Source organism: Filicampus tigris, chromosome 5 (genome assembly GCF_054856515.1).
Source record: "Filicampus tigris isolate MCC_2025a chromosome 5, RoL_Ftig_1.0, whole genome shotgun sequence".
NCBI lineage: Eukaryota > Metazoa > Chordata > Actinopteri > Syngnathiformes > Syngnathidae > Filicampus > Filicampus tigris.
The window spans coordinates 10,965,616-10,983,848 of NC_141221.1; the positions used below are offsets into that span (position 1 = coordinate 10,965,616).

Sequence of the window (18,233 nt, forward strand, 5' to 3'; positions counted from 1 at the left end):
GTTTCCTTGAATAGGCGTAGCGCTGTCAAAATTTAACCAATCGAATTACGGATACTTGTTCAAAGGGCGGGCTCTTGAACTGAGGCGGCCAATGAGAAGTTTTCTCCCTGGCATTTGGCTATCACCGCCGTCACACAATCATTGTGACTTTTTTTTAAAAATGAAAAGAAAGAAATACATAATTTAATTTCCGTACAAATACATGGAATTCTCGGCATGCACGATTTATTAAAAATGTTTGTATAAACAAATTTAATTCATATGAAAAAACTGCTCAACTCAACTTTGATTTTATGCACAGCACTGAACCAACACTAAAAAAGAAATACTGTATTCCTTTTTAATAATTAAAAAACACGATTTCACAATGGCGTAAAGTACATTAATATACAGTAAAATCAAATAAAACCAGATAGAGGGGGAAGCATTTTCTGGGCGAAAAGTAGCTCTATCTTAATACTCTCACTGAGACTTTTGAATGAGTTTTACAATTTTATCACATACTGCTGCTGGAATAGATAAGTGGGCTTGGTCACCTCAGAAAACAGCCTGTTAACAGATTGTAATAGAAACAGAAGCTCTATAAAGCCCCCAACATTGTGTTTTCTCCATTAGAACTACTGTACAGTATAAAAGGAATGCAACTGGTTAAGGAAATTTTATATGCATATAATTAATGGGGGGAACCTGCAAAAATAATTTGGTAGTGAATAAAAAATAAATAAACGTTTTTATTGGTGAATGGAAAACTGTCACATACATCCATAATGATAAAAACAAGTATTGAAATGAGTGGAAAGGACATTGCCCTAGGTGGATTTAATGTTACATTAACCACACTGAAACAACGACATTCAACAGCAAGAAACATTAACATTATTCAATGAATTAGCATATTTATTCTCAAATTGCCTGATTACATTTTTTGTAAGGTTTCTTGCTAATTGTTTGAAGAATGATTTACAAAGTGTTCCGATTAAGCGGCACAGTGGATTAGTGGTTAGCACGTCTGCCTTATACTTGTGAGGTTCAGTTTTCAAATCTCTACACTGGCCTACCTTGTGTGAAATGCACATTTCCTTATGCTTGCGTAAGCTTCCCCCAAAAGGCATCCATGTTAGGTTCAACAAAGTGTGAATGGTTTGTATGTTTGGTTTGTACCTAAAGACAGCTGGGATAGGCTCCAGTTAACCCGTGACAATAATGAGAACAAGTGGTGTAATAAAAAAAATAAAAAAATGCGTGAATGGGAATCAACAGAACTGTAGCCCTTCCCATTGGCTCAAACTATAGTAACACTGTGGGAGTGGCAGCAAATTCTTGTGACGTGTCAGCCAATTTTATTTTCTTCAAAAAGGAAACTTAAATCAGTTGCCATTACCGGTTGTGGAAACATTGTGCTGAGTTGAGAGTGCATAACAAGAACTGGAGAAACACTTAAACCAGAACGGCTGCACTACATTGTTGATGCATCATATTTGGACAGAGGAGAGGCAAATGGAATTCTTGTCTGATGGCTGTTGCTCATGCAAGAGAATACTCAAAACAGTCCACAACACTTTATTATAGTATTGCAGTCTGACACCCATTTGCATAAATCGATTGTTACATGCACTTATTACAATCCTCTCGCGTCACATGACAGCTTCTGAAAATCAAGCCCACCATAAATAGCCGCACCAGCCCTCAAATACTTCATGTTACAGCAATAAGAAGACAAAAGAAAAACAGCAGGTCTGTTAAGAGTGTTTTGAAGCAGTCCGACAGTGACAAGACATATGCACAAGTACCGCGTCATATTCTTTTGCACACACACACATACAAGCACAGGGCGTATTCAGGATTTTCATGTGCATTCCAGTGCTCCTGCTGCTTAAAGATGGATTATTTTGTGTTAGGTGCTAGTTATAAATTTAAAATATGCTCCTTAAAAAGGCAGAATGAGGTGAACGCCCACAAAAAAAAAAAAAAAAATATGTACAACTTTTGCAAATAGTTTCTTCTGTAGGAAAATATGTCCATTTTGTTGACTAGGTTTCTAACATGTCACAAATACAGTAACTGACACATTTTTCTGGCTCAGTAAGGCTGACAATCTCACATGGGAACTTCCTGGCCAACATACCTCATTTACAATATGGCAAGCGTTTGCACCAGAGTTTAGAGGTTGATGGGGAGTGTTGGTGCTCCCAAGCCGGCCTCCATCCGCTGTACAGAGGAAGGGGAGCAGCGCTGCGCGACACGCCGGTGGAATCGGCGAAGTCGCAGCATGTACAAGATGATTGACAGGAGGACGATGAAGAAACAAACCAGGAATACGTAGTGGTTGTTGACGAAGGAGAAGCTGTGCCGCCAGTGTGAGTGCACTCCTTTTAGACTTTCCTGCTGGATGTCCCTGAAGAAAAGGCCAAAATGAAGCCCATGACTTCATAGAACTAAATTCTTGGCACACAGGGACGACTGAATGCTTCCTCCGAGGCTCACACAGCGCAATATTTACCACGGATAAACATGAACAACATCAAAACTACAACACCAGCTTTCATAAGTACAGTACATAAAAGATCTCAATAAAAACGCAGCTACACTAAATAAACAATACTTGTTGACCCGGATGATATGGTTAGCACGTCAGGCTCCGGGCCGGGAGGTTGTGGGTTTGAATCTGACTCCTTTGTGGAGTTTGCATGTTCTCCATGTGCTTGTGTGCATTTTTTTTCTTGTGGTTACCTCCATCTTCCACCCACATCCCCAAAACATGCATGTTAGGTTCACTGAAGACTTTAAATTGTCTATCGGTGTGAATATGAGTCTAAATGCTAGTTTGTGTGCCCTGCGGTGGATTGGTAACCAGTCCAGAGTGTACCCCACCGCTCACCCATCATTAACTTGGGAGAGGCTCCACACTCACCTGATCCTAATAAGAATAGGTACTATTGAAAATGGAGGAATGGAATGCAACTTCAGTCAAATGAAAACTGATCTTACCTCAAAGGTAGAAAGCGTGTTCGGAAGAGAATAGCTCCGAGAGTCCACTGGACCTCCTTATCATAGACCAAAAACGCAGTTTTCAGGTTTTTATAGTCAGGAGGGAAAGAGAACCCAGAGTGTAATACTTCATACATCCATGCTGATTTAAAACATTGATACCTATAGACATAAAGAAATAAAACACAAGTATCATCACAACACGGACCGTACACCTGCTTGGCCTTGTAACAAAAACTGCAATAGTACTGTTTGAGCACAGGGTGATGTCAATGTTAAGTTTCTGCAATTGGCAGTGGGCATTCTGACAATTACCACTGCTAGATGCCAGTGAAGTCATGCTGCGACATAAAATTCCAAATCAAACGTTTTTTGTTTTTCTGTCTGTATGTTGGCTAACAGGCTACTTCCTGTTTCATGGAGAATTATGTCATATATTAACACTGGACGTGAAACGATCATTTTGCTTTATGGGGATGACTGAAAAGAACAAAACATGTTTTGTCTTATTTTAAACCTTAACCTTCTCCCTCACCCAACATTGATGACCATTTTTGTGTTAATTTTTATTTATGTACTTTGTATATTTAAAGGGAAAGTCGACCCCCAAATTTTCTTTACAAGAATATATTCTATGCAGGCCCAATAGTCGAAACATGGCATTCTGATTAATATTGTGTTTGTGGAATAGGAGTTAATTAAGCAGTAAAATCCACCCATTTTTATCCATCTCACGGGGTGGCCATTTTGCCACTTGCCGTCGAATGAAAATTACGTCAGTCTCTCAGGGCTCAGGTAACGACCAATGGTGGCTCAGCTTCAGAAAACGGATGAGCCATGATTGGTTGTTACCTGAGCACTGAGCAGATGTGATGTCATTTTCAGTTGACAGAAGTGACAAAATGGCCGCCCCCTCAGATGGCTAAAAACAGGTGGATTTTGCTGCTTAACTCATATTCAACAAACGCAATATTAATCAGAATGCCATGTTTAGACTAGTGAAAGCGCTTATTGCAAATTATTTCCCTTTAATAATCAGTGTTGGTAAAATTAGTAGCTGCACTGTTCAGCCATTAAACTTTATAAATCCCTGTAACCCAATAAATATGTACGCATTGATACAAACTTAAAACCACTTTGTTGCAAGTCTTCTTTTAAGTGATTACTTGAAGCAACCTTGTTACTGTCTGCCTTTAACACTTGTTTGGATTGGGCACAATTGCAAAGGATTACGGCTTCTATGTAAAACGTGTCGAAGTTTGGACCTTTTTGGCTTGTGTGACGAACTTACTGGAGTCTGTGGAGATCAGTGTGGGAAGCGTACAAACCGGAGTCAAAGCGTTCTCTCAGAGTCTTCCACTGGGTGGCACAGTAACTCTGAAAATGTGGAAATACGTTATCAGGTTTGTAATTTTGCTTTTGAGTTGAATGTTTTAACATAATCACATTTCCATTCAAACAACTTTAAGGTTGTTTGTTGCTTTTGAAATAAAGCTTTAGTTACTAATGAGCCTGAGATCACTTTCCTCCTTCACATAGTGGCACTACCAAAGTCAAGTAAAATAGGCTTAATACTTGCTTTAATATAAAAACAACCCCCCAAAAAAACGACCACCTACAACTCAATTTCTTTTAACTCATTCAGTGCCAGACATTTTCAGACCCTCTTTTACCCTAACGTTTGAAAAACATATATAAATAAATTCCTGGGATTGAATGGCTGGACTGTGAAAAGACAAGTAAAATAGTCAAAAGCAGTGAATGAGTTAACATTTGCTGCTACTTAAGCGATTCAATAATTAATGAGGTGTGTTGCCATTCACCTTGGCAGCTTGGGCATATTTGGAAGCGTTATAGTCCCCGCCCATGCGCAGCACATCCTCTGTGCAGTAGTAGAATTCAGAGAAACCAAAGAACTGGCTGTTGTTGTAGTCAATGACCGGCTGGAAGATGCCATTCAGAGAAGTTTGAGACTCATTGGTGCGGTTGAGGAAGGGTTGCAGCCTGTGTCTGCACTGGTCAAAGTCGCCTGTGCCTTGCACATGGAGTTTCTGTTCAGGGCTGCCGATCTGATCCCGCAGGTCTGTGGGGAGACAGGGGTCCAGGAGGGGCGACTCTGCCATCTCGCCAACATGCTGACCTAACAGCCTGGTAAAATCGGACTGAGATGTTCAGGAAAGGAAAACGTGCAATTGTTGGACGCTGGCTGTGGGACTCACTTATTTTGAGCGGTGGTGTTTTTTATGAGACTCTCCTCATATTTTTGCCGTGCTGCGTTTCCTCCGAAACCCAGGAAGGTGGAAACATACACACGGTACACATGATCAGTGTGATGGGCATCGCATCCCAGATTAAATTCTGCCAGTAAATTCTTGGCCACTTCCTCCTATAGGACAAATAAGGTCTATTAAAAGAGATCATAGCCCGGGTTAATTTCTCACAATGCATACAAATATGGGGATTCTGACATGACATTTCATGAGTTACACTAATCTAATGAGAGCCAATACAAGAGCTGCCTGGAAAATAGTTTGTATTTACTGGCAGAAATGTACTCATTGAAGCAAAATGGTTCTTAGTGGTGCCTTGAGATACGAGTGATCCGACTGGCGAGTTTTTGCCCAATTATTTGCTTTGACTTGTGAGCACTGTATGGTGGCAGTGAACTTAACTCACTTGACAGCAAGCAGCAGATGCTGTAAATGAAGGCAAACAGTACGCATGCATGTAGCCAAAGCAACAAATCACACAGGCATAGTTTTCATCCTCTGTGAAAAAAAAAATCACTAATATAATAGCATGTTACGTAGTGAAACAGCTTAGTAGCATTTTAATTCATTTCAATTTGGAATGATGACTTGAGATAAAAGTAAATAAAACTTGTCTCAAGCTACAACTATTGTGGTTGCAGTGGTCAGTGGTAGAGAGATGCAGTTTGAATATTTTGCCCTTGTTCTATGCCATTTTAGCACTCTGTCACTGTAACAAACATGTAAAATTCTGCTTTGCTCTGCACTATTATGAAAAACAGACCATTATTATCCTTCGAAAGCAAAATTTCAATACAAAGGTTATATTTTATCCAATTTGACTATACATGTGTTCCTATCAAAAAGTCAAGTGCCTGTATACTTATCAAACCTGTGCTTGAAGTACACATATACAAGGTGCCCATCTCCCAAAAAATTGACATCAGCTGAAATATTATCTGTGTATGTCCTACACCTTGGCAAACAATATAATACAGTAGATGAAATAGATATAAATTCCAACAACAAATTCAAATGGAGAGATTTTATAATGTCAAATAGCTTCACAAATAATAATAATAATAATAATAATAAATCCTTTGTTCAAAATGTTAAGACACCGAATAACAGCTTTAAATTGTAATTAAAATAATGTAATTTTCAATGATTTTTTGGGGATGCCCTGTATATCATTTTATTAGATTTCATGATGTGATGGATAAAGTGTATTAAACTAACAACTCTCTACCCCAGAGGTCATCAATTGCATTTGAAGGTCTTCACTACATAAATTTAGTAGAACATCCTGCTATGGTTACATGCAACAGGCTTACAGTAAGAGATGCATACAGAGCAGATGGTCTTCACAGGACATGAAAGGTGCACACAGTGTCAACCAGGGAGCAGAAGAAAAAATGAATGACACAAGTAAAGTGCATAAAAAATGGAATTGGTCGTGGATAATAACCTGTTGTGGAGAGGCAAAGCTTACACTTTTGGGCACTTCAAATGCTATTTGTGTGGAAACTCCGCCCATGTCCAAAACCCCAGCAGTTCTTTTTCTCACCAACGCCTCCTGTTGATCACTGCCCGGGACATTAACCTCTACAACAGCGTCCCCATCTTGACAGGAGAGCAGAACATCGGTAAGGTGGAGGCAATAGCCGGTTATAACTAAAAATCTTAATGTTGCATAGTATTCACTGAATACAAAAAAAAAAGTCTAGATTGGGAAATTGTAAAACACCATTGGTGTCCTTACCATTATGCGCATGATGAAATTTTCCAAGGACAAAGTTGATTCCAATCCACGCATACACCCCTGAAATCAATGAGAACATCTCTGAAAGTTAATATACTTTACGAACACAATATATGTGCACAAAAAGCAGCTAGAGCAGGATTTCAATGTGAAAGAATTTTCTTCGCTTCACTTTTGACAACCGCTGATGTAGACGCATTCAAAGACTGCATAACATGTTTTGCCTAAATAGGATTAAATGTGCCATTGTGTGTGCACGTAATTTGAAAAAGACGGAAGCTGCCTCTTGAGCCCCACATTAGCTGGGATAAGCCTTCAGCTCCATGTGACCCTGATAGAATAAGCACTTGAGAAACTTGATCGATGGACGGTATCCACCACGGGTCACCAACATGGCGCCCGCTGGGACCAAGTGGCCCGTGGACCTGTTCTAAAAATAGCTGTCGAAGTGAACATTTGAATATGTAAAGACTTATAGGCACAGGTAGTCGGCGTGTAACGTATTACCTTCCAGTTTTCCGGAAATTACTTCAACGTGAGAATCCGAGAACAGGAAGTTGAAGTGCACTGGGATGTCCGTTCGCAAATCTTCCAGAATCGCCTCCTGCTGACTGATATGAAAACAACACCACCTTCTTAATACATTTGAAGTGGAAGTCAACCCCCCAAAAATTCTTTGAAATAATATATTCTATGCGCCTTTACTTGTCTAAACATGGCTTTTTGATTAAGGTTGCGTTTGTGAAATATGATTTGACAGTAAAATACACCAATTTTTGTCCATCTCCATTTTGTCACTTTCTGTCAACTGAAAATGACATCACAGTTGCTCAGGGCTCAGGTAATAACCAATCACGGTTCATTCGTTTTCTGAACCCTGAGCAACTGTGATGTCATTTTCAGTCGACAGCAAGTGGCAAAATGGTCGCCCCCTGAGATGGACAAAAACAGGTGGAGTTTACAGCTTAACTCATATTTCACAAATGCAATAATCAGAATGCCATGTTTGACTAGTGGGCCTGCATAGAACATATTCTTCTAAAGAAAATGTTGCGGTTGACTTCCTATTTAAGCATTACAGTGGTACCTCGACTTACGAGTAACCCGACTTGAGTTTTTCAAGCTATAGTAGGTGGCAAGTGCTGCTGCTTGTACGGCCATTTTTTTTTCCATCTTGAGTTGCAAGATAAAATTTGAGTCCCGAACGTGAGCTATGGTGGCAGCGAACTACGCAGCAAGCACCAGTTTGGCAGATAGAGAAAATTAGGTCATGTGCTTGCTTCAAGCTCTTTATTCCTACTCACAGTTGAAGTTTACCGTAAAACAAAAAATAAATTACACGCCGTGTATGTAACAAACCAAATTTACATTGCCTTAAAATGTCTGCTAGCCTGGTGCTAACACACAATGTAAAACACCACACAAAGGCTAACAAAATTAGCATTGATAGGTAATTTAAAACCTTTAAGGAATTTTACTCTATATTTGAACACAAACGGAAGCAAAACATGGACGGCACATAAAACAATACTCAAAAGCACATGTTTTTTTATCCTCTGCATAAAACGACAAATTTTTGCAAAGGTCTTTTTCTGTTTCGTCATCAAATCAATAGAGATCTATTTTCCCTATTAAAAAGCACATTTTTGTTGAAAATGTTTTGTTGTTTTGTGGGTGCTGAGATGGTTTAACAGCAATTCCGTAAATTCAATGGCGAAAGTTAATTTTGAGTTATGGAACGAATTAAAATCGGTCAACATAAAACAAAAGTTGATGCGCTCCAGGAAGTGAAGCTCGGACTTGATTTAAATGTACCTCTCAGGCAGAATTCTCATTCCAGCTGTGCAGAGGATGTAAAGAGGTGTCTCTATGTGCTTGATTTTAGGAATGTGTTCAGCTGCAAAGCTCAGCAGTGGATATATGTAGTCACTGGCTTTCTCCGGGGTTTGCGCCATGTTAGAAATACCTAATTTCAACAAGATGAAACATCAGATCACACAACACAAACCATCGTATTCACTTGTCATCACGTATTTTACCACTATCCATTTTCAATGTATTCTCTTACCCGGCTTGATCTTCATGACCACTGACTTCCGATTTTGATCCCTCATTTGCCGAATGTCCAGAAGCTCGTGGGGATTGCCGTTGTGACCGGGCCAGCAGTACACATACACCCTGGAGCCACTGCTGCCACAATCCACCACCACCCCATAGTTCAGGTCGGGATTGCTTGCGTCTGTCGTGTCCAGGTCAGTCACCCGAGCCAAGTGCCTATGAAGAGCAGAATATAGTTAACATGATCGTTCGTGACACTTGCTGGCCATAACATTTGGTTCATCACTAAATCAGAGGTGTATACTGAAATAGTTAGAATGTCTGCTTCACATTGGCAAGGTTCTGGGTTTGATTCTTATCTCAGGCTCGTGTGGAGTTTGCATGTTCTGCTGATGCTTAAAGTGATCATCCAGCAGGGACGGTTCATTTTTCAATGACAAGCTCAATTTGTTTTGGTTTTTTTTAATCAGGAAAATGATATTATGAAAATGAAAATGATATTAGCTTGCATTTTAGCCACACACCCTCCCCCCCCTCCAAGGCTTGTGTTCGGCATGCCGCACCAGTGATAGAGCGGAATCTCTGGCAGAACACCGGCTACCGGGTGACCAGTGGCGGCGAGTGCATGCCGAGTACATGAGAGGGCAACTCGTCCGAGACACGAGCTCGCTCATCGATGGACGGTAAGAATAAGATCTCCTTCTGCTAACTTGGACAGTTAGAAATTGAATTGAATCTTACTGCTGACATTTTTTTCATACAGACCTATTATATAAGTGTTGATGTTCAGCCCAATCAAGTGTCCCTTTAAGTGGGTTATCTTGAGATGCTCTAGCTTCCACCCACATTTCAAAAACATGTTAGCTTCACTGAAGACTCTTAATTGTCCATAGGTGTGAACGTGAATGCTTGTTTGTCTACTTGTGCCCTGCAACTGAATGACACGTCTGATCTAAATAACGACAAGCGGAAAAGAAAATGGACGGACAGATTTGGGCCATAATAAAATACCCAGTGGTTACAATATTCCATATGATCACTTAAAATTAGTGTGTTAACCTGTGGAAGTGGTTTCCCTTTGTGGTCCAGCTGGCGGGCAACTTTCCAGTGACCAGAAACAGGTAAAGTACTCCCAGGATAAAGAGGAGCAGGCCAATGAAAAGCAGTTGCCTGGATGAAGGGAGCAAGAGGCGAGGAATGAGCTGGGATGACAGACTGAAATGCCAGGAGGCTGGGAAAAGGCAGGAAAAGCTGATTCTAAAGAACAGATAAAGGAAAACGAAGTTAAGTGCATCTGAGAGAAGATGAACGCGTACCTTTCTTACGAGGATTGTCGGTTAAGTTCCAAGACTGGAGTCTAATAATGGAACTTTTCTCACACGCCTCGTACATTAACAAGAAACAAACGAACCTGCCCATGATGAAGACTATCCTCAGGGTCTTGGTCTCATTCGTGTAAAGCAATCAGTCTGTAGGTTGGACGAAGAAACTCCGGTTTTCTGACCACTCCATCCCGTTTTCCTCACGCCTTCCCATTACCTTACAGTGGCAAAAAAGGGAATGTTTATAGTTGAATCGAGCTTCTCTGGGCTCATTTGGAAGAAGGTCTCCCTGCAACGGTTAGCTAAAAAGGTAAATTCTTCATCGGTAATATTTGTTTCAATGCAGAAGTCAAGCAGACAAAAAAAATACTAATAACAAGGTTTAAAAATAAAACAGCTGCTGTTTGCTAGCGTTAGCAGTACTGCGAATGTACGTCACCTTGACACATATCTAACATTCGTTCGAGTCAGTTGAGTAGCTATACGTACGCGGCAGCGAACACATTTCAAACTTACATTTGCCAAAATCCTTCAATTTTGCGTACAAACATCGTCGGTGTGACAAAAGCTGCTAACCGGTTTCAGCGAATGGGTGACAAAAGCTGCTAACCGGTTTCAGCGAATGAATATGTGGCAAGTCCCTTTACGATTGACGTGTAATAATCCCGACGGTGCGTTTGTTTTCATTTCCGTGTTAGCCGAATAGAGCGCGGCCAAAGAGGGACACCGCCCACCGGTGGTGGAGAGGACGAATTATGAACACCCGCATGAGAGCCTCGCCTCTCCCGTTTGTCAGCAAATTAGGCAATGCCTACGTAATTTAACTCTATTAATATCGTATATATATTATGTAAATGATACACAAAATTACACATTTTAATTTCGTAATTTAGTTATGTAACATTTCCCCAATACTATGCAATTGAATGCTCTATTTCATTAGAATATTCTTTTTTTTTTAGAAAAAAAAATCAACTAATTGGTGCAGATGGGATAGGTGCCACCTCAGCCGTGACCCTAATCAGCACAAGGGCTCAAGAAAATGGATGGATTTGAAATTTAATTGATCAAACATACTTCAGTGTAGAAAGTCTGTATAGTATTCAGTACTACAGTACAGTATACGAATGTTCAGTACTCAATCCATTATTAATTGTGCATCAAAACATGTATTTAAATACATTCCTCTATTGACAACGCTGCATTTTGTTGTGCGACACACATGTTGAAGCACACTCAAGTCAAAAGTAATAAACTGTCATTGGCTCATTGCATTGTAATAATTCAAATTTTTTGTTTTTCTTAAAGACCCTGTAAAGCAGGGGTATCAAACTCCGGTCCTCGAGGGCCGCTGTCCTGCCTGTTTTCCATCTCTCCCTGCTGCAACACACCTGTTTCAAATGATCAGCTCATCAGCAAGTCCTGCAGGAGCCTGGAGGAGCTCAAACATGTCATGTGTAGGAATAAGAGAGATGGAATATTCTGTTTTTGTACATAACAGCATTCACAAAGAAATAGGCTTGGCCAGTCGTGCATCAAATTAAACTGCACTTGTAAACTAACCACCCGAGGGTGCTGTAACTGCACAAATGGAAAACAACTTGGGCTTTTAAACAGATTTGCTGCAATTAATATCGTGACATGACGACGATATATTGTGGCAATTTTAATATTGAGATATGACGATATTGCCGATATTGTGACATCCCTAGTTGACAGTTGAACCGGGTGTGGTTTTGTCGCATTCAGCGGACAGCATTAAAGGCAGCGAACGGCTTGACTTTTCACGATTTTGAAGCCTCATTTTATATAGGCTACCTTAATGACTTTTTTAATCATTTGAATTTGGCAGGGTTGTTCACAACACTCTTCTCTGTAGCATCTCAAATGTATAAGACATTTATTTTTACTTTACAGGGACTTTAATTCATTCACTGCCAGACATTTTACGACCCTCTTTTTTACCTTAACGTTTGAAAAAATTGGAAATAAATATAAATAAATTCATGGGATTGAATGACTGGACTGTGAAAAGACAAGTAAATTCGTCAATGTCAGTGAATGAGTTAAGAATGCGTGTTGCGTGATATAAACATTCAATGAGACAATTTGTCTACATATTAATCGCAGGATTTAAGCTAGGAAAAGACTGCTTTGCAGTATAAATAGTACGTTTAAAAAAATGCAGTACTTTCAATTGCATTGAAAGTTGCACGTCTCCTCACTACACCCAGACAACGTGCGCTCTACTTAACCTTTTGCATTCTGCCCACTCCTTGTGACTGATTTGCCAGCAGTGACTCACATCTACACATTTTAGTCTCCTGCTCCGCTGCATTATGCTTTTCACGGTAATCATCTTCACATCGGTTCTTTGCAGGTCAAGGTGCTGTACCCTTCCGAGTGGTTTGAGAACACATGGAGCAGAAGCTCCAAAATTGTGGTGTAGGAAGCCAGAGCGCAGTACATTTTGCAGAACATGGTTTAGTGGACACGGTAAAGAGACCAAGGAGAGCCTCTGGAGTAAAGGGGAACCAGTCAGGAGGCAGTAGATCACCCTCATCAGGGGCATCCAGGACATGAGAGGCCGCATTTGGTTATGCTCGTATGAGAAACTGCAGACAAAAACACAACCATGAACACATTAATACTGTAAGTCGTTTCTGCTTTTTCACTTAAAAAATATTCCGAAACTTGGGTCAATGATATCTCATGAAATAGGGTTAGAGTTAGGCTAAAAAGCTAAAAACCACGTCAATGTGGTTGCCAGGTTGGCAGGGGTGAATTTCCCATCTTAACAATGTCTGGACAGATGCCGCAGCGGCTATGTTAGCATTCACATTCCACTAATATAATTCGTATTCTTACTTGAGTGTCAGAGAGCAAAGGTTCGGCAGACTTGGAAGTTCACGCTCATCCGGTTCTCGATCCAGCCAAGGGGTGGGAGGCTCTGCACAGATGAGTAAGTCTTTGAGTTTGGGGCAGGCCCGGATGAGCTCCAGTAGAGGTGAATGAGGGTTCGTTTTCACTCCTTCCAAGGTGAGCGACACGAGGGAGAAGCCTGACACTTGCAAGGCAGGAAGGAGATTCTGGAGAGGGCCTTGGTGCTGCACGGAGAGGCTCCTCAACTGACCTGACCACGACTGCAGCCCTGTGGCCAAAAGAGACGGCAAACTTCTTCCTCCAACGCTCTCTTCCTCTTCAACTTTCACAGATATGGAGGTGATGTTTGGGCATAAACAGCCAAAACTGTCCAGAGACTCATGTGTTAAACCTTTCACATCTCTCAAGCGCAGCGTTAGGTGTTCATCACCACCTATTTCCTTTGCTACGTTCTGAGAGCAACCTTCCTCATCATCCTCACTTTCACCAACATAACCATCATGTGCATCTGCTCTCGTCATCTTAGATGCATCAGTGTGCTGTGTGCGCCTCCTCTCCCTCCACACCTCCTTCAAACTAGGCAGCCCTTCTCTACCGGCGAATGCATCCACCTGTGTAAAGTCTCTATGCTGGATCAGCAAGCAAGCCTGTGAGAGGTCCTCCACGGCCAGTCTCTCAAGGTAAGGCAGCGACAGGAGGAGGTACGCCATTAATGCAGCGAGGTCTCCCTCCTGTTCCCCGAAGCCGATATCAAGGGCGAGCAAACTACACAGACGCAGCGGGGACACGCATGTGGAAGAGGAGGAGCCAGAAGGAGAACATTTAGATGAAGGCCCGAAAGCTCCGAGAGGAAGGAGAGCAGCGGGGGAGAGAAAGTGACATCCAGATACATCCAAATGCCGCAATAAAGGGCAGCAGAGGACGATGGTCTTGATGACTCCGCCGTCACATGAAGTACCCGCAAGGGAAAGTGAGCGCAGTGCAGGCAGACAGCGGATGGTGTCTGACAACGCCTTGGAATGCAGCTGCTGGGCTCCAGATAGGCTGAGGTTGTGCAGGCCCTACAGGATGTATGAAAAGACAACATTTGTCCACAAAAGCATTCATACTTTGTCCTCAGATGAGAGAGAAATGATAGTAAGAAAGCAATTCACGATTACAGTTCATGAGAAAGTGTGCCAGTTAACCCTTTCATGCATTAATTAGGATTTAATGTTATTATTTAAAATATCAATATATTTTTAAGTTTAATTAATATAGAAGAAAGCAACTTTTAAATAGCTGTCAACTGTAGTGACCACTTTGCATGAAAGGGTTAAGGTAGCATCTTTTGTAAATTTCTTTAAAGCGGAAGTCACCCCCCAAAAAGATATTTTCAAGAATATGTTCAATGCAGGCCCACTATTCAAAAATGACATTCTGATTAATATTGCGTTTGTGGAATATGAGTTAAGCACTAAAATGTATCCGTTTTTGTCCATCTCCGGGACCGGTCATTTTGCCACTTGCTTTCGACTGAAAATGACATCACAGTTGCTCAGGGCTCAGATAATGACCAATCATGGCTCAGCTTAAGAAAACGGGTGAGCTGCGATTGGCTATGACTGCATTAAAATTAAATGTCAGGTTATACTTTTTTAAAGTAACTCATAAAACTTGTGTACCATATCAAAATTCAGAGACGCTGACATTGTAGCTAACTATTTTATACAATGTCATCCAGTATTTCAGAAATAACTTGTTTTACAGTGTGCCCAACAACAACAAGTTAATCTGACCTGGCAGCGTGCAGCAATGATGACACACAATGCAGTGGTGACCAGGCTGGGGCACCTCTCAAGGGATAGGCCTCTCAGCTGGGGCACTATCAGGAGATGGAGGGCAGCACGGGAAAGCTCCTTTCTAGAGCACAGCAGACCCGTCAGCTCCTCCACCAATTCGCCAGCTATAAGAGAGGAGGGTAAAAAAAAAAAAAACACCAGAAAGTTAGACGGGTCCATTATCGCTTTATAAGGCGATTTTTCTATTATTATTTTCTTAAACCAGTGTGGTGGTGCAGATGTAAACCATGCTTGTGACTCACAGAGCAAATTGAAAGGTCCCATGATGTGTCGGAAAGAGTAGTGATCCATGTAGTTATCAGTGTAATCTTTCACCCACAACTTCTTCATGTTGTCAGCCAAGTTCAGCAGACAAAGCTGAGTCAGTGAAGGCACAGAGTCACCCTCATCCATCACCCGACTGTGCCTCGTCTTCCTCCACTGGGGCTGGGCTTTCACCCTTAAGTCCCCAGAGGCTCGAAACAGGGCCATCTTTACAGACCCAATCAGATCGGTGGGGCTCTCAGGTCACAGAACAGTTCCTGCAACACAATGATGATGATTTTTTTTCAATTCACTTTCTATGGTGCTTGTCGGAAAAGAAACCAGTGGTTAAAACGTTAAACGTATCATGTTAAAACGTGATATGTATCCCATTACTACGTAACGTGATGACATGAAATAGATATGATCCTCTATCCATCCATTATGGTGGTGCCAAAAAATTAAGAGCAGTACAGAACAAACAAATACATATCCACATTATTGTAGCAGTAGACAACTGTAGCCTCCATTTCAGAGACTTAAGAAAAAGACAGTAAAGTACTGGTTGCTACTCCCACTTACTACTTAACCCTGAATAATAAAACTGGCTGAATTATTGAATGAGCGAATTAACAAATTAAGTCGTTCATTGAGGGTTACCTGTCAGGAAGAACAAAAGCAAACCGTTTGGAAAGTCTTCAAACAAGCTTTGGCAAAACCACTTCCTAAAAAATAAATAAATAATAATCACTTCCTGATTGCATGGCTTTCGCTGAATAGAAATAATGGGCCCCGAATTTAGTCTGTCAGGACATGACATATAGTGGGCCCTGAATTTAGTCTGCCAGGCACATATTTGCCTACCCCCTTTTACCACTCAATAGTTGTTTTTTTCTAGAATATTTTAACAATCGGAATGCAACAAACTGCTGTACATAAAAAAATAATGTACAATATTTAAAATACTAATAGAACCACATCATTAAATAACTAACTACAATATGATTTTCAGATTAAAATTTACAACAGGAACCTCTTCATTGGCGTTTACATAGGATACAGGAGGCGCAGTTTTATTCCCATTGCACGCAAAGTTGTTTGACGATGAAAGAGATGAGCAAAAGTTGTCTCCAACGACCATAAGAGGGCGCCGTGACACATGTCTATTCTTTGGCTTTTGATCCGACGTGCGACTTGACAGTTTTCTGCTGTTTTCCGGTGTCTATTGTATATTGTATTTTGTGTTTGAATTTATTGCTTTCCTTGTGATATTATAGCTATTTTGTTACTGTAATGTAAAGTGCTCTAGTGTAGCTGTTATGATGTGCGCTATATAAATAAAGTTGTATTGTATTGTATTGTATTAGCTTGAGCAGGTGAGGACTCTGGTATTATGGACCCATCGGATGACTATCAGCCTCCAATCATCAAGTTTGCATGGAAGACATTTTCTCAAGTATGTAAAATGTAAAAGTATGTTAAATGTATGCACGTCATGCCTGTAGGCTTATTGAAGATTTACATTTGCCCATTGACCATGAGGGTGAAAAATTGCCTATATTTTCCCCGAGATTGGCTGCCAATCACTAGTACTCATGACCATACCAGTTATCTTGCCCAAAGTCAGCTGGGGTCAGCTCAACTATATCCTTAATAAGGACATAAGCATGACAGAAAAGGAATGGATTGATGGCGATTCTTCACACTATTGTATGCAGCGCCACCTCGTGTGACTGTTGATATAGTTAATGACTTTGTTGCCCTTGCTCTCTGTAGTAGCACTGAAGCATCACGGTCAGTATCACGTCTGTCTTCATGTCTGCTTTATACCCCACCTCATAACCCTCTATTATCTGTCCAAAGTCTATACTTTTTGTTGCACACACCAGCGAGAACTAGATCACAATTACAGGACATCTGCTGCTCCAAATGTTGTCCCAACTAGTTTTTACACCATTTGATCTCAAACAATCCTGGCATTATCGTCAACTGTTTTCAAGGAAGAGAGGAAGAGAAAAAGAATCCACGGATGTTAAAAATGAAAATGCCAGATAGTCAGCTGAACACATTTGTTTCGCCACATAAAATAGCTGAACCTGACAAACTGATTCAACTTCTAACGACCCGCCACTTCCACTCCACCCCAAATCTCCCCAACAGGCTTGTACAGTTACATTGCACTTGGGACTGCCGTGAAATCTCCTACTTGGAGCTTGGGGTTTACCTCGTTGTCATAGCATTCTGGTTGAACATTAACTAGAAACACAGCTGACAACCAAGATAAGGTAGTCAAGTATTTTCTTTATGTGAAAAGGACCATTCACCAGGACGGACAACAACCAGTATTTTTTTAAAAACATTTTAGTAATGCAGAGGTGTTACCGTATTATGTCTATACATCAAGTTTCATGCTCCAAACCAGACTCCCTCAACGCATCTGCTGCAACTAGAAATTCTGTCCATTAAAATTAGGAGCAGGTACAACATACTCCCAAAGCACACTCCCCCAACAGAAATTACCGTGGTGGTCAAACGCTTACGCCAAGTCCACAAACCACAAGTACTGGTACAATTGTTGGGTGATATCCCATGCATCCTCGAGAACCCTGCTAAGTTGGTGCGCTGTTCCACAGTCAGGATGAAACCCGCACTGCCTGAATATGAGATTCGCTTTCCCGATGAATTCTCCTCTCCAGCACCCCTGAGTAGAACTTACTGGGTAGGCAGAGGCATATGTTCCCCCTGTAGTTGGAATACACCCTCTGACCCCCTTTCTTAAAATGGGGGACCACTTCCCTGGTATGCCAATCCAGAGGCACCATCCTTCAATGTGTCAATGTAATGTTGCAAAAGGCATTTCAGCCAACACAGCCCCACAACATCCAGA

General features: G+C 41.1%; 2 protein-coding genes across 5 annotated transcripts; both read right to left on the reverse strand.

The window, feature by feature from the left end:
- Positions 1–1,544: 1,544 nt before the first annotated feature.
- On the reverse strand, positions 1,545–11,139 carry entpd4 (ectonucleoside triphosphate diphosphohydrolase 4). Of its 4 annotated transcripts, none has more exons than XM_086031208.1 (13): positions 10,896–11,139; positions 10,469–10,596; positions 10,117–10,314; positions 9,068–9,273; positions 8,815–8,965; positions 7,507–7,610; positions 7,000–7,059; positions 6,730–6,860; positions 5,208–5,374; positions 4,812–5,136; positions 4,280–4,365; positions 2,989–3,150; positions 1,545–2,395 (listed from the first exon to the last, which is right to left on the reverse strand). In XM_086031208.1, the coding sequence occupies exons 2-13, from the start codon at positions 10,474–10,476 to the stop codon at positions 2,161–2,163; spliced, it is 1,833 nt and encodes a 610-aa protein (XP_085887334.1). In that variant the 5' UTR covers positions 10,477–10,596; positions 10,896–11,139; the 3' UTR covers positions 1,545–2,160. The 4 variants fall into 4 exon arrangements, with proteins under 4 accessions (XP_085887334.1, XP_085887336.1, XP_085887333.1 ...); XM_086031210.1 differs by having other exon boundaries at positions 6,706–6,860; positions 10,117–10,227; positions 10,896–11,136; XM_086031207.1 differs by having other exon boundaries at positions 6,706–6,860; positions 10,896–11,135.
- A 283-nt stretch (positions 11,140–11,422) lies between these two features.
- On the reverse strand, positions 11,423–16,109 carry LOC147147257 (uncharacterized). Its single transcript, XM_086031206.1, has 5 exons — positions 16,007–16,109; positions 15,346–15,624; positions 15,041–15,207; positions 13,248–14,323; positions 11,423–12,994 (listed from the first exon to the last, which is right to left on the reverse strand). Exons 2-5 carry the CDS (start codon positions 15,572–15,574, stop codon positions 12,604–12,606), a joined length of 1,863 nt encoding a protein of 620 aa, XP_085887332.1. The 5' UTR covers positions 15,575–15,624; positions 16,007–16,109; the 3' UTR covers positions 11,423–12,603.
- Positions 16,110–18,233: the final 2,124 nt, after the last annotated feature.

Bases quoted from the DNA above. Each gene is read 5' to 3' on its own strand.
- entpd4 (XM_086031207.1), bottom strand. The intron at 5,375-6,705 runs GTTATTATCCAC...TTTGTCCTATAG, and splicing joins GCTTTGCCTCTCCACAACAG to GAGGAAGTGGCCAAGAATTT. The intron at 4,366-4,811 runs GTGAATGGCAAC...CCACATTTTCAG, and splicing joins AATATGCCCAAGCTGCCAAG to AGTTACTGTGCCACCCAGTG.
- LOC147147257 (XM_086031206.1), bottom strand. From the start codon at position 15,574: ATGGCCCTGTTTCGAGCCTCTGGGGACTTAAGGGTGAAAGCCCAGCCC. The intron at 15,208-15,345 runs GTGAGTCACAAG...CCTCTCTTATAG, and splicing joins GGGACCTTTCAATTTGCTCT to CTGGCGAATTGGTGGAGGAG. The intron at 12,995-13,247 runs GTAAGAATACGA...TTTTGTCTGCAG, and splicing joins CTTTGCTCTCTGACACTCAA to TTTCTCATACGAGCATAACC.